Source organism: Aspergillus novofumigatus (assembly GCF_002847465.1).
Source record: "Aspergillus novofumigatus IBT 16806 chromosome Unknown P174scaffold_1, whole genome shotgun sequence".
NCBI classification, from domain to species: domain Eukaryota; kingdom Fungi; phylum Ascomycota; class Eurotiomycetes; order Eurotiales; family Aspergillaceae; genus Aspergillus; species Aspergillus novofumigatus.
This window is the reverse complement of record NW_020194274.1, coordinates 4064193-4078234: the sequence shown is the minus strand read 5'-3', so window position 1 is coordinate 4078234 and position 14042 is coordinate 4064193. Positions and strand designations below refer to the sequence as shown.

At 50.6% G+C, this 14042-nt stretch overlaps 5 protein-coding genes across 5 annotated transcripts; 3 read left to right on the top strand and 2 right to left on the bottom strand.

The window, feature by feature from the left end:
* Positions 1-1528: 1528 nt before the first annotated feature.
* P174DRAFT_416992 (uncharacterized protein) lies at positions 1529-2295 on the top strand (the record flags this gene model as incomplete). Its single annotated transcript, XM_024824563.1, has 2 exons — positions 1529-1949; positions 2186-2295. The coding sequence occupies 2 exons, from the start codon at positions 1529-1531 to the stop codon at positions 2293-2295; spliced, it is 531 nt and encodes a 176-aa protein (XP_024687902.1).
* Positions 2296-4982: 2687 nt separating this feature from the next.
* Positions 4983-6009, bottom strand: P174DRAFT_44912 (uncharacterized protein). Its single transcript, XM_024828813.1, has one exon. It carries the CDS (start codon positions 5888-5890, stop codon positions 5327-5329), a length of 564 nt encoding a protein of 187 aa, XP_024687901.1. The 5' UTR covers positions 5891-6009; the 3' UTR covers positions 4983-5326.
* A 118-nt stretch (positions 6010-6127) lies between these two features.
* Positions 6128-7825, top strand: P174DRAFT_427516 (putative HLH transcription factor (Hpa3); the record flags this gene model as incomplete). The annotated part of the gene is made up of 3 exons (XM_024825442.1): positions 6128-7130; positions 7201-7440; positions 7494-7825. 3 exons carry the CDS (start codon positions 6128-6130, stop codon positions 7823-7825), a joined length of 1575 nt encoding a protein of 524 aa, XP_024687900.1.
* A 1407-nt stretch (positions 7826-9232) lies between these two features.
* P174DRAFT_468954 (uncharacterized protein) lies at positions 9233-12969 on the top strand. The gene is made up of 2 exons (XM_024830566.1): positions 9233-9318; positions 9385-12969. Exons 1-2 carry the CDS (start codon positions 9316-9318, stop codon positions 12712-12714), a joined length of 3333 nt encoding a protein of 1110 aa, XP_024687899.1. The 5' UTR covers positions 9233-9315; the 3' UTR covers positions 12715-12969.
* A 281-nt stretch (positions 12970-13250) lies between these two features.
* P174DRAFT_427514 (uncharacterized protein) lies at positions 13251-13832 on the bottom strand (the record flags this gene model as incomplete). The annotated part of the gene is made up of 1 exon (XM_024825441.1): positions 13251-13832. One exon carries the CDS (start codon positions 13830-13832, stop codon positions 13251-13253), a length of 582 nt encoding a protein of 193 aa, XP_024687898.1.
* Positions 13833-14042: the final 210 nt, after the last annotated feature.

Genomic DNA, 14042 nt, shown 5'->3' with positions numbered 1-14042 from the left:
CTATGGAATTGTATTGATTGATTGCTTGATTGATCACCGTTGATCAAGCGATGGGGACCGATATTGAACTAGTCAGGCCAACCCCTGTTCTGTCACACGGGTCTAAGATGGGACTGGGGTGCTGCGGTCTGCAAGCTGCAGAAGAAGGGGCACAATCACCCACATATGAGTCCGCTTGTTGCTGGCGGGTAAGCACATAGATAATAATCCATCATTCAAGAATCAGCCGATAGTTATTAAGGACGAGAAGTAAGATGCTGATGCTGACAGGGGGAGGGAGGTAGCCAGACATAAGTACAGCCCCGCACATCTCCTTGGCCATGGCCATTCATCAGATATCTTTCTTGTACGCATACACAGTACTCCGTCGAGTAAGACGGAATCTTTGTTCCGTGGAGGACAGGTAGAAGCCATGCTTGTCAAATCATTACATGCACGGACCCTGAAGAATGAGTCTGGACTCGTGTAACTATAAACTACTCTACAGCAGCGACCGAAAAGACCGAACGACCAGGGACAGGGACCTTGGATAACGGCGCAGCGCGCTGACTATCAAGTAAAAAAAAAAGAATAAATAACTGGTCGATCTTGGCTTACCTGCCAATCTGTCTTGTTTGCGCTCGGTCGGCCTGCTTTGTATGGTCTTGGACCGGACAATCCTTGAGGATAGACCCATGATTAGGGTTGCAAGGCATATCCTTCGGGGCGAAAACAATGCAGCAGCGAGCAGAAGCAATCTCCGAGTGCTACCATGCCGCTGCCAATCAGTTCTGATTTGGCACATGGCGCACGCTAACAGGGATGGATGCCTTTGAGCGTTGTGGACAGGTCAGATCAGCCATGGCAAAGGCATGGTTTGCTACTTTTACTTTGTAGATACCAGATAAACCTTTTGCCAGAGTCAGTGTTTGTCTGTCAGCACCAGACATGTCCTGAAATGGAAATATGCTTACTGTAAGCTATTCCGTACTCCGTCACATACATCAAGCTTCCTCAGTTCTTTGTCTGATGATCTTGCATAATTGAGCACAGGTTTATTACATTACAGCTTGAGAGTGTGAGGTTACAATCACAGATACGGAGTCATTTACGGACAAACCAGGATCTTGAGCAAGGGCTGTCAACTCAGACTTCAGAGTCTCAGACTGCAGAGAGTGACGAGGTGGGGCTTGGGAAAAGGGAACCAGGATATAAGCGCCACCACCTTCTCCCTGTCCATGTGTGGGAACTGTGTGGCAGACATGCTGTAGTGCAGTACAGGGGCATGGGGTATCCAGACTTGAAATTCATGGATAAGTTGCAGTACGCGCCGTAACTTAGTTGTAATATTGCTGAGGGTTTATTAATGGTCACAGAAAACATGCATCAGCCTGAGGCAGAAATCCATCCCGTATGTGATCCACATGTGCCCAGAGAATGCATGGTGATGGTCGCATTCCATCCCGGCAGGCGATATCTAGACATTTTTTCCCATGGGAGGATTGACTCTATTGCATGGATTTGATTCACTAAAGTAGAATCAAGAATAATGAATACTAATGAAGTGAAATATCGGAGGACAGAAGCCGAGTGGCTGGGCCAATACGACTCCAACGTCCAATACTCGCGTGCCCAGACTCAGACGGCTCTTCTTAGCGGCGATCATTCCACCATGGTCGCCATGTGTCTGTACGTTGCTGGAAAGTCAAAACATGTGCCACTGCCACTCCGACCTAGAGTCCTACCGCGTAAGCCAAAGAATGAAGCGGAAAATGAAGAGAGAATAACCCGGAAGTGCGGGATCCAGAACAGAATTGCGAAAGAAACTGCCAAGATCTCATATTTCGATGATGTCCACACTGCTCAAGCCACCCGCAAGCAGCCGCACCTCGAGACTCGTCTGGCAGTTGGTCCCTTCCCCCGGTCGCTGGTGCATCCCTCGGCGTTTTATGCCGCTGTCACCATCACCAGTCATCACTACCTTAGCACTCAGCACTTAGCCTTGGTTCAAGCATCCATAACAATTTCAATAAATTTAATACACTTTCACAGTAGGAAGGAGAAGGGAAAAAAAAAAAAAAAAAAAGGAAGAAAAATTCTTTGGATCAATCACATTTGCCTCCAACCATAATTCCATAGTGTTGAAAATGTACTTGACAAAGTTTCTGATCTGCAAGGAGAAGGACGGACCATTCTTCTTCTCCAGGGCAAATACCACCGCCCACCACACTTGCCACGGATTCGACCGTGCCCCGACTAGACCGTTTAGGGCAGTTCGCAAAGCGTGGGGACCCTGAGGGCGATCGTTCACCGTAGCCACGTGAAAGCGCTACGGAGCGCTAATTCTCTAGCTCAAGGTAAGCAGTAGATAGATGGCCAGTGGCCAGTGACCTGTTGATTAGACAAGCATCAAGATCTCTATCTCGTCCTCAAATACATATCTTTCACTGGGAAGAGAAAATACATAGATTCATACAGTCATTGTCGAAGGCTGAGCGACTTGAGAGCTCATGTGTCATAGACTCATGCGGACAGAACAGGTCCTTGATTTTATGCTGCACAAACGGTTAAATGTTCGCCGATTCAATTTATTCCGAATTATGCAAAAATCGAGTCTCTGGTAATACCGATATAGGTGATCCTCAACCTAAATTCCAGTGATGCATCGACTCAACTTAATGATGTAATTAATTGTCGCAGTTGCAAAGCATGTACGATCTACCAAAGCTGCAGTCATATAGTGTGATCCTCTAGAACACTCTTTGAAGAGTGTCGATAGGCTGTTCAAATAATAGAAATCACTTCAACAACGTGCTGTTAACCCGCTTCTATGGGACGATCGCCGAAATCCTTCAAGGCCATGGGACTTTCACTGGGTGTGCAGGTTCTATCGTAGGTTGCATCGACTCAGTCACTCAGTTAATCCTTGATGGGCCCCACTTCCCGGTCTAGCTAAGCTGAGTTAGGACCCTGCTGACCTCGACGGAAGGACTCTCTTTAAGACAGACTACTCCGTACATAGTAAACTTTTTCCGTTCTATGGAATCTCGGACTCTAGATCCCTCATGGTCTCTAGAGCAGTTTAGGTGTGGTGTGTGGTGGGGCAGCTCGCCGATGTTAGTTGCTTAGGTTGAAAATTTTGGAGCTTCCAGTTCATATTTGAAGCCAAGACAGTTGATATTTCAATTGTCACTGCTCTCATGAAGAATGGACTAAACTGTCGACCTGAAGAGACTTTAAATAGAGCTTCAAACCCGCTGTTCATCGTCTCCGCCGAGTCCCTCTGAGATGGAGGTGGGGCAAGTCAGCCCAGCACCCAAACTCCTTTCATGGATGCGGGACTGCAAGGTGGGTGCTGTAAGATCTACGTGAGAATTGCCTAAGACAGCTTCCACAATTGCCTAAGTCAGGCAAGCTCCAGTCCTCGGTTTTGCGAACAATTTATAGAAGACTTAATTCTGCACGGTGGTTCTGATACCAGAAATGGGCCTTTGCTATCGACACAGCCTAGGTTAGAGGGTAATTACAGGCAACAAAATATATAGAATATGATAAGAATTCATTAGTCTCCTTGATCTAACTATGTATTGCTTAATCACCTAGGGTAAACACCCAGGATCTAGATAGGGTTAGTCGGCAATTCTCCCTGACATTTGATCGCACACCTCACTCAAACGCCAGTATTTGGTCATGGCACGTCCAGCCATGTTCAATGGCAAATCCTCAGAAAACAGCAGAAAGCCAAAAGGCCACGATTTTGATTGCCAACCCCAGCAGAGACGGTTACCTCGTGGCGGTGGGTTCCTCGTTGCTCGCAGGATTAGTGCACATCCATTGCTTGGCTAGCCCACGAAACTTTCTGACTGCGGGACTCTATCTTCATCAGATAGACCGCTAGCTATTATTTGATATTTTCTCGACGGAGCTAGCTACTCAGAATATTCATGGTTGATTACCAGTCATCTAGGCAGATAAATAGTCCTTCCTGTACGAAATCTATATGCATTTCATCGCTGGTGACGGGGCCGAATGGACCTTTTTAAATACACCGTACGCGAAATAATGCCAAGGCATCAGGCTTGCTGTTCTACTTTTTGAGCCAAACATTTGTCATGATATCCCAGAAGCGGTTTTGGAACTTCCATCGGATCATAGATGCATAGCAATAGGCACCAATCTGAGAGGAAAAGAAAAAGAAAGAAGATAGACAGATTCATGTACATCATGCAATAGAATGTAGAGACTGGTAGGATGTGACTTGTGTGTGGGAAGGGGGCTTGCATTCCAAAGGAATGAATGATGCTATCTGATGGAGTATTCGATCTCGTCATTCCTTTTCATTCTCTCCTTGCTTGTGGTGTCTTACTTATGATTTACTGCGATTATTATGGCTACCACGTAGTAATAGAGTCCCACCACTGCTGCAGCCGCTGCCACTGCATACTACCCCATACATACTCCTCTTCCTCATCCATCACTACCATCGCCACGAGGTCTTCACCCTACTCTCCCACAAGTCTTGTCTCTAGTACGACCACCGACTGTCCAAAGTACTACTTACCACACAGCAGCGCTATCCATTTTCCTTACCACTTTTCCCGTCTTCCCATTCTTCCTTCCTCGTTTCATATCATAACTTATATATATTTCATTTATTAGCAATCCCTTCTGCCATTTCCCCGCTTTTTCGGCCGTCTCAACGAGGACTCGTGGCTATCAGAGCTAAACCTTCCAGCCCTTCCTTTTCTCTCGGTTCCTTCAGAGTTTACAATCCTTCTTGTCTCATTTCCTCTTTCCGGTGTTCATTCGAAGTTCGAAACGCTCTAGCCTGAGCAGTGATCGATAGTTCCCGCTGTTAGGCTCGCCCCAATCCACTCCCAAGTCTAAACTATCAAGACACGAGGAGAGAGCCAAGTTTCCCAGGGCGTCCCAATTTTACTGCTTGCCCTTTTTTTGGGGTCAAGGCTGTCTGTTAAAAGTCAGAACGACGACGATTCCCGTGCTTCGCTACCTTGTCTCCCTCCCCTCTTCCTCGTCCAAAAGTATTTGCTCTTCGCATCCACCCGGTTTGTGTCTACACGGACAGGGTCTGGTAAAGAGTTCTACAACCGATCTGGCCCTACTTCTCTCTTACTGCCCAATTGTTTATCATCATTCGCCTCGCAAAAACCTCCCCTGTGCCACGTTTCACCACGCCTCCCGAGCTTCCGAGCACGCTGTGCTTTTCGCAACAGGTAAGCTCTTGTGCGATCGATTGCTTCCTTCCTACTGGCCTTATTATTGGTTACCTTTTTTTTTTTTTCTCTGTCAAATTCTGGCCATCCAAACTGACGCGACTCCTCCTTATTCAGAGAGGAATATTGTCCGAGTATACGAGTCTAGCGTCGTTTTCTGCTTCTCTTTGTTCCCTTCGTTGGTGCGCCGGTGGTCTCGACTGTACTACTGAGATCCGGCCATTCTGCCACTCTCCTCCAACTCTCGTCCTTCCCGCCGACCACTTAGAGCATCGTTCTGACCACAAACGACGGGCCCGCCTGCACGCAACCACCCGTTCGACAATTTCCTTGTTCTCTCTTCTGTTCGACTTGAACTTCGCAGTCTTGCGCAGTGCGAAAATCTTCTTCGTGTGGTTTCGATTGCGCTGCGCCCTTTTTGTCGTCCGTGTCGACCGAGCCCTGGGATTGCGCCAACTGAAAAAACGCCCCCAAGTCGCATCGCCGAGCGGGCTGCGTTTTAAGGAGACCCGAACTTCACCAATCGCGATCACTTGGATTTTTATCATAAATTGGAAGCTGATATGCGGATTGCGACCGTCAACGTTCTGAATTAGCCTCGCGAAGGACTCTCTTCTACCTTGGCAGCGTGACTGGCATACTTCGATATACCGAACGTGAAACAGTTCCCGTCGCATTCGGATTCTCTCTAGTCCTTCGCTGTGACGAAAATTGCTAGCACATTGACTTCACTGCTCCTTTCTTCATTCTGCGACTATATAATTCCTGCCGTCCAGCCATCGAGTGTTTACGTGACCTGTCGCCCGGATTATGAAATAGTTTAAGCAACGTGACGTATCACACCTTATAAGCCATCATCGAAATAACCACGAATTTTCGCCATTATCACCACTCGAAACCACTCGTCGTCCGCGATGGAAGCCACTCTCACCCATCGACCGTGGGAACCTACCACAACAGGGCCGCAGAATGCTCCGGCCTCTTCTGCGCAAACATTACCCTCGATTTCCACTCTCACCGCAAGTATGGCCAGCAATATACCTCTTCCCGCAGAGAAGTCCCCAGGGAACGCCTCGTTGAACACGATAGAACGCGACTCGGGAAACTGGTCAATGCCTCAAAGCACAAGTATGATTAGTTGTTCTATATCTGCCATGTCAGGCACTGACAACCTACCAGGGTCGTCGACCTACTCCACGGCCACAAACGGAACCGGCAATTATCCCTCTCTATCGTTCCTCACTTCCTCTCAGCCGTCCCCGAACCGTGGTTCTGTCTCCGAGCGATCTCCCTACCCGAATGACCACTCGAACACGAATACTCCTTCCTCTGCCGGCGCTCATCCGTCTCCCAATTTTGGCTCCCAGACGAATCCAGGCCTTCCATCCCTCAACCAGAATTTCGACGCTCCTTCTCAACGCGGCAGCATTGCAGAGCCACCCGAATCGCGGCGCAGCAGTGTTGATAGTAGGATGAATCAGGGAATCAGCTCCCTGGCTATCAATCCCGCCTCTCCTTATCACAGCACAAACGCCTCCCAAACATCAATTGTGTCGGGATTGCAGAGGGAACGTGGAATTTCCATGGACGTAAATATGAACAATTCATACCGAGGACCCCGCTACTCCGGGAGCCAGCCCCTCTCTCCCCTTGGCCCACGAGCCGGAGAGCACCGTAGCTTTGCGGCTGGCCGCACTGCTCCCGCGATTTCATCAAACCCTCGTTCCGAAATTTATGCTGCAGAGACGCCTACCGCCGGTCTTGCCTATGCCTTTCCCGACCCGGATGTCGCGCGATCAAATTCGATGTCTTCCACAAACGATAAATCTCAGCATCCATTCTCAAGGAAGGGAAGCACCGCCGAATCATTGGCCAGTAGTATCTACTCGGATGCGCGATTGCCTCGTGGCCAACATGGTAGGTTTATACTTTTGTTCTCTGATAGTGCAATTGTAGCTTGCAAACAACTTTGCTGACTGCCCGCCAGAACTCCCTCAGAATGTCCACCACCATACTCTGCAGCACAAACAAGTACGCGATCTCATCGGAGACCCAGAGCCGCCCACCAGCAGTACTCCATACAGCCGCACGCCTGAGCTGCGAGTAACTCACAAGTTAGCGGAGCGCAAACGTCGCAGTGAGATGAAGGACTGCTTCGAGGCATTGCGCATGCGGTTACCTCAGAGCCAAAACAACAAATCCAGCAAATGGGAAACTCTGACAAGAGGTACTAGTTTTGCCACCGCTTCTTCGATCGCCTTTATACTGACTTTCGTCTAGCGATCGAGTACATTGGACAACTGGAGAAGATGTTGAGCAATGCCCGTCGTGAAAATGACGTGTTGAGGAGTGAGGTTGAAGAGATGCGAGCTCAGCTGAATCAGCAACAACAACAAGCACACCAACAGTCACGGCCTCAGTCAATATTCGAGCACCACCCAATGAACGGACCACAGGCCAATGGACAGTCGCATGGCCCTGGTCCGGCCTTCTCTAATTATGGCCCTAATTCTTCTGCAATGATGCAAGATCAACCACGCACATTGCCTCCATTGGTGAACGGCTCCGTTGCTCCGATGCAGGGAGTGCAATATACCGACGACCGTCGGTAGTCTGTCATCCTAGCAAGGGCCTTGATTTGGATTTTGATACCTCCCTCTCTCCCACCTTCAACATAGCGGCAATTTTGTCTCGTGTGCAGCTACATACTTTTGATATTTCGTTTCTTCTGACTCTGGGCCCTAGATCTGAAACGGTATGTTACTCGCCTGTAGATCTCATTCGGGTGGTGTATCTTGTTCTGAGCGAGACTTTGTCTGTTTGGCCTTTTGTTTTATCACTTTTGCCCAGGACAATTCATACCCCGATCATCATTCTTCTTTTCGTCCCCTGATCTCATGATATAGTTTTTCAAATGTGTGAGGATGTGTATGTGTTACAACGACGGACCACTGTTTTTTGCACGCTCCGATTTTCTCTATTCTCGCTTGTCTCTATTGATTTGTCCTATTTTCTTGCATCATGACATGTTTACTTTGTTCTGCATGGGATCGGAGATGGGATCCGCCAAGAGCACTTGGCTTTGGATATGGGATACATTTGATGGCCATCTTTCTATCCGTCAAAGAACTCGACCAACGGGGTTGACGATGTTTCTGTATGATCTGTTGAAACAGAATAAAATTTACAATTTCAAAATAGCAACATGAAGCCCTCGTCGGGTGTTCTGTATAAGGTATGACAAGAGTACTCCGGAAATAAACAGACAATCCTGGACGATGGGTCTTGAGTATATTACGCCATGACGCTGTCTCCGCTGGCAGACTCAGTCTCTCTGCGAATAAAATCAAATCGGTTCCTGGCTCTATTTTTGGACAATCTGCTTCTGATTGGCACTCTTGCCTCCTAATAACCGTGCCAATCCTTCTCTCTAAGCGCCCGGCCGGAGTCGAGAGCAGGGCGGCTACAGCTTCGTCAGGAACCCCAGCGACCCAATGATATCGTCGAAATCCCATCTTCAACCTCATCCTGCAGAATCTAGAAGTCGACCTCAGTCCAATCAAGGCGATTTGGACCGGCAAAATGCAACAGTCACTGTAGCAGCTATGGAGCTCGGAGATTTGCCTGCGTCGTGCGTCGATGCAGGACGAGGTCAACACAATGCTTCATTGGTGCAGTGGGCAGGTAGGTACCTGAAGCATGGTCTTTAGATCCATCGCTAGTAAGGTAGCTTCTCAATTTCTGCAGAGCTTCTTGCATTCTGGCCTTCTTTTTCTTTCTTGCATCCGTCTGGTTTGCTCTTGCAGGGTACTTGGTCCTTCTATTTGTTTGCTTTGGAGTACTTTCTCTTTCATATCTGCGGCATCTCTTTATTGTTTCCGTGTGATGAGAACAATAGCGGATTCATTGTTGCGTTGTTTCATTCAGTGGTTATAGACTATCTTTATTCACTGGTTTCTTACGTATGCTTTGTTCAGTCTATTATACTCGCGAGATTTCTTTGCTTGAACCGATCCAGATGAACTGCCTGCTCTTCCTCTGAAAATTACTGCGGATTTCTTCATACAACGTACTGGCTTGGTGTTAAGTCTTGGAGTCTGTTATGGTATGTCCTGGCTGCAGAAACATATACTGAAACAAAGTCGCTCAAGTCTAACACCGTTACGTACAGTCAAGAGGAGAGATGGCTCCTCAACCGAAAAGGCCAGAAATGCAGCTGCAGATTCCCCAAGTTCCAAATTTCCCACTATCGTCACCGATCACTGAGGAGATCTCCAGCCCCGCTGCGTCCTCAGATGAAGACAGAGAGATAGAACGGAGTCGTCCCTTCGACTACCTGACCAAAGCGTCGGACAAGAACCCATTCCTCAAGGCAGAATTCACAAGCGCGGGTCGAGATCGCTTGGTTGAACGCGAGATCGGTGTGTTTGACACTGCGCGGGGAGCGGCGCAGGGGGATAAACCCAAGGGGCTGAACTTGATCACGGATCTCCCGATTGGAGTTCCCAAGATACAAACTGGGGCGGCGGGTCCTGCGTTTGTGGATCTGAATGATCTGAAGGTGCTGGCAAAGGTTCGTGAGAGGGAACGGACCTCGCAGAAGATCAGAGGCATCTTGAAGAATGGGACGGCTCAAGGCTTCCAGCGCCTTCCTGACGAGGCTTCCGAGCTGGGGAGAAGGCGATTGTCCTGGCTCAGGTCGGAGAATACAACCTCGCCGAAGAAGAAGAAGAAGTATAAGGACGAGCTGTCGCCTTCTGATCGGCCCATCATGATCGGGTATACTGTACCATTCGAGGAGTCGTCGCAGTCTCAGGATGACGGAGCAAAGGGACCGGATAGTGCTGGAAGCCAGCGTACACCTATGACCCCTTCGATTGTTGTAACTCCCGCGAAAGATGATGGTTTCTGGCAAGGGCTTGCTCCGGACTTTCACCGTCCCAGAGCCACCTCCAGTATCTATTCTCAGCGCACGTCATTCATTGGGAATGGCAGGCCTGAGATCCCACCAGTTCCAGCCATACCGGCGTCCCATTTCGAGGAGAGGGGGAATCAGCTCGACGTGTCTCGTCGGGAGTCTGTCCTGTCGACAAGGAAACAACGCTCATTTTCAACTGGTACCGAATTTGAGGAAGATGATGGTCCGCGACAGGGACTTCGTGCTCGTTCTTTCTCCACGGAGAGCTCGAAGAGAGGGCTGGATCGACTGAGTGTGATGACGGATACCAATCGACATCAGTCCCAGGGCTGGTGGACTTATCTCTTGTCACCTATGCTGGGACGGTCGAGCACGATAGCCAGTAGATCAACCCCGACCAGGACGGAGCGGCCTCCCATGCCGACACTCCTCACGAACTCGACGGTGTCAAGCGATGAGTGGTGGGAGAAGGAAGTCTCGTACTTTTCGCCAGATACCCCGGAGACGACCGTTGCTACTAGAGGCGAAGTGACGAATTGGCAAGAGGGTGATGCTAACCCCTTCGCGGATGTCAATACCGCCGATGAGAAAAAGTCAGTCGAGATGATGTTCCAGGGGGAGCCGATCCAGGGCGCAGCCGCTGAATACTACCAGGCATGTGCCCATGAGCTATTCAGCGGAAGGCCGTACTTCGAATGCATCAACCATGTTTGTTCTATCACGCCGAAAGACGGGATCCCGGTTCTTCTTGCTGGTTCTATTGCTGAGCCACAGAGTAACGAGAAGAATCTCCTTATTGACGTGGATGACGATGTGTCTCACTTAGGTCCTGTGAATCCCTTTGAGAGTGCCTCGCAATCCGGCGCTCGTTCGATATCTGGGACCACCGCTGTGGATGACCAACTCGCGTCGCCTTTGATTTCAAACACGGAAAAGAAGTATCTGGAGGAGGCTACACCAGAAGAACCAAGAGGCAAGTCTCCTGAGCCAGAACCCATCGCGAGAGAGCCTCCTGTCTATGCAGGGGATCGACCGGAGAAACAAGCCTCTCATCTCTTCTTCCAACCAACGAACACTATCACTCCTGCGGCCACAAACATTAACATCCAACCACCTGAACCTCTACCACCGGCCTCTGGAGCTCCGCAGGAGAGGATCATCCCTCAATATATTGTTGTACCATCTCAGAATCTTGGCGGAGGCGGGCGTCTCCAACCACAAACCCCTGATGCCACGTCTCCTGGTCTACAGCAAGCAACAGTGAGGAGTGGGTCAATTCCGTTAACTGAGATGGCTTCTGGACCAGCTCCAGCCTATACCGCCCATCGCAGCGCGTCTCCTCCACTGCCGCCTCGTATAGACCCTGCCCCCATCACTCGAGAGCAGATGACGCACCCATGGTTCGAAAGGGAGAGGATCGAAACCCGACGACGAAGACTGGAAAAGGAGGATGCTATTGGCAGGAAAGCCGGTGGACTCTGGCGAGGCAGAGGCTGTCTCAGTAACAAAGGCTGCTTCGGCAGGCCGGGAAGAGAAGGCCGCCTGAGACGCCGGTGGTATATGGCGATCACGACTTTTTTTGTCCTGATTGTGGTAGTTGCTGTTGTCCTTGCGGTCATGCTGACCAGGAAAGGGGATGACACACCTGTTCAGTCGCAGTGGCTCAATTTGACCGGATATCCACCGATGCCGACTGGCATTGCGACAATCGCAGGGTCAGAGCCACAGACCCAAAATTCAGGATGCATCACTCCATCCACACTCTGGAGCTGCGCTCTGCCGCCAGAACAGCAGCCAGGCAACAAGCCGTACGCGCCGAATCAGCCCAGCTTCCGAGTCGAGATACGATTCCGTAACGGGACCTATGCGAACAGCACAACGGCTGCCTCTACTTTAAGCCACAAGACCAGAGATATAAGTGGATCATTCAATCCATCGCCATCGCCCCAAGTATCAAAGACCAGACCTTCCTGGGCAATACGACCGATCAAAACGCCGTCCCCTACGCAGGCGAAGAGACCCCCTTCTTCATCACCATCCTCTCGACCGCCTCCCTCTCTTCATCCCGACTATCCCGCCGATCCAACAGCTCCTTCCCAGACATCGAGTCCCTCATCCCATCTCCCGATCTCAACTCTGACGGCACAGCCGCAGCCGCTACCCTCTATCCACTCCCTGAATCCCAGCCCGTGCGCCTCTACAACCGAGGCCTGGACACAGAACACTACGGCTTCTACACGTACTTCGACCGCTCCATCTTCCTCGAGAGCCTTGCCCCTCTCAACGGCAGCACAACAGACAACTCCGCCGCAGACGCCAACGGCGGCGCCCGCGAGACCGACGCCCGCGTCCGCTGCACATGGGCACAGACTCGCTTCCTCGTGCAGATCTGGACGCAGCCGACTCGCGCGCGCAAGACACTCCTCCGCAGTAATCCTAGCGCCAGCGCCAGTGCCAGTGCTAGTACCACATCCACCCCGTCTTCCCTGTCATCTACCTCCCCCGCCTCAGGGACGAGCAGCCCGACTGCATCCTCCTCCGCCACGGACTTCGTCCGGCCGGGGTCATTCCCGTACGCAGTGACCATTACTGTGGACCGGCACGGCGGTGTCGCCAAGGAGAAAATGGTGTATTGCTACGCGATGGAGGAAAACCAACGTGTCAACTCGACGGAGAAGAAACTGCAAATTGAGGATAGGGGGTTCGGCGGGAAACTGGTCAACGCTGCGCCGGGTATATTCAACCTCACCTCCTCTTCGGACGGGGATGCGATACAGGATGGAGTTGACGGGGGACGGGGGCTGTTCGTGCCAGTGGGTGAATTGGGTTTCTACGTCGTGATCTTCGCGCTGCACCTAGAGAAAAGTCATTGTCATTGATATCATGTACTTGTTTTTGCATTCTTGTGAGAATGATGCTGTTCATGTAGAGAAAAGCTGGACTTTGATCTTGAATTAATCATTAATTTGAATTTGCTTATATAGATCCCTGACGCCACGTATGATTGTCCAACAGATTGGCCCATAGCTAAACCAACACCTCATATTAATAACATCATAGCTAATCCCTTTATCTATCCAATGACACGACATCGCCCAAGAAGAGTCAACGACATCCGCTCAAACGAGAACCATCAGGCCAATGGCAAGACTACCCAGAGCAGCGAGGCCAGGCACCACGAGGGTGGAGCCAGGGCTGGTATGACGGGCCGTGGTGGGTTTAGGGTTCTCTTCACCGTCGTCATTGCTGCTGGTGCTGGTGCTGCTGGTGCTGCCACTGTCACTGCTGTGGCCGCGACTGCTGCTCGACTCCTCATTGGGATCGACGAGACCAACGTAGTCGCCAGTGCCAGTAGCCTTGGGACGCGCGGTAGTCGAGACGCCGGCGGCGGAAGAACTAGCCGCGGCAGAGGAGGATGCGGCGGCGGTGGGCTTGATGAGAGGGATGCTTGTCGTCTCGGCGGGATGGGCATCCGCGCTGGAAAGGACGGTGGGGACTTCGTCGCTCTCGGTTGTTTCGGGGGTGTTGGTCTCCGTGGCGGAGATGTCGTTATCGACGACAGGGGTGGCCATAGTGGCCGTTTCGGTTGGAGTAGTGATTACTTCGGTGCTAGTGGATGTCTCGCGTGCTCTTCCGTACAGGCTTGCGTGGGCGCTGGCGGCGAGGGCCAGGCTGGCGATGAGCTGAGCGGAGACACGCATTGTGATTTGTGATGTATGAAGATGGGGAATAGATGTAGAGATAATCTGAGTTGAAGCACGGAGCCAGAAGAGTCTGAGGCAGGCGCAAGTTGCGACGTTCAAGGAAATCAGTTTAGAGTATCACGGACACAATAGACGCTTGATGGACTTGATAGCAGGTATTGAACGATGTCGAGGGGAAGCTGATCAAAGAAGTCTTGGGGTTCTTAT

Coding starts and splice junctions, on each gene's coding strand:
- P174DRAFT_44912 (XM_024828813.1), bottom strand. CDS start 5,890: ATGCGACGGGAACTGTTTCACGTTCGGTATATCGAAGTATGCCAGTCA.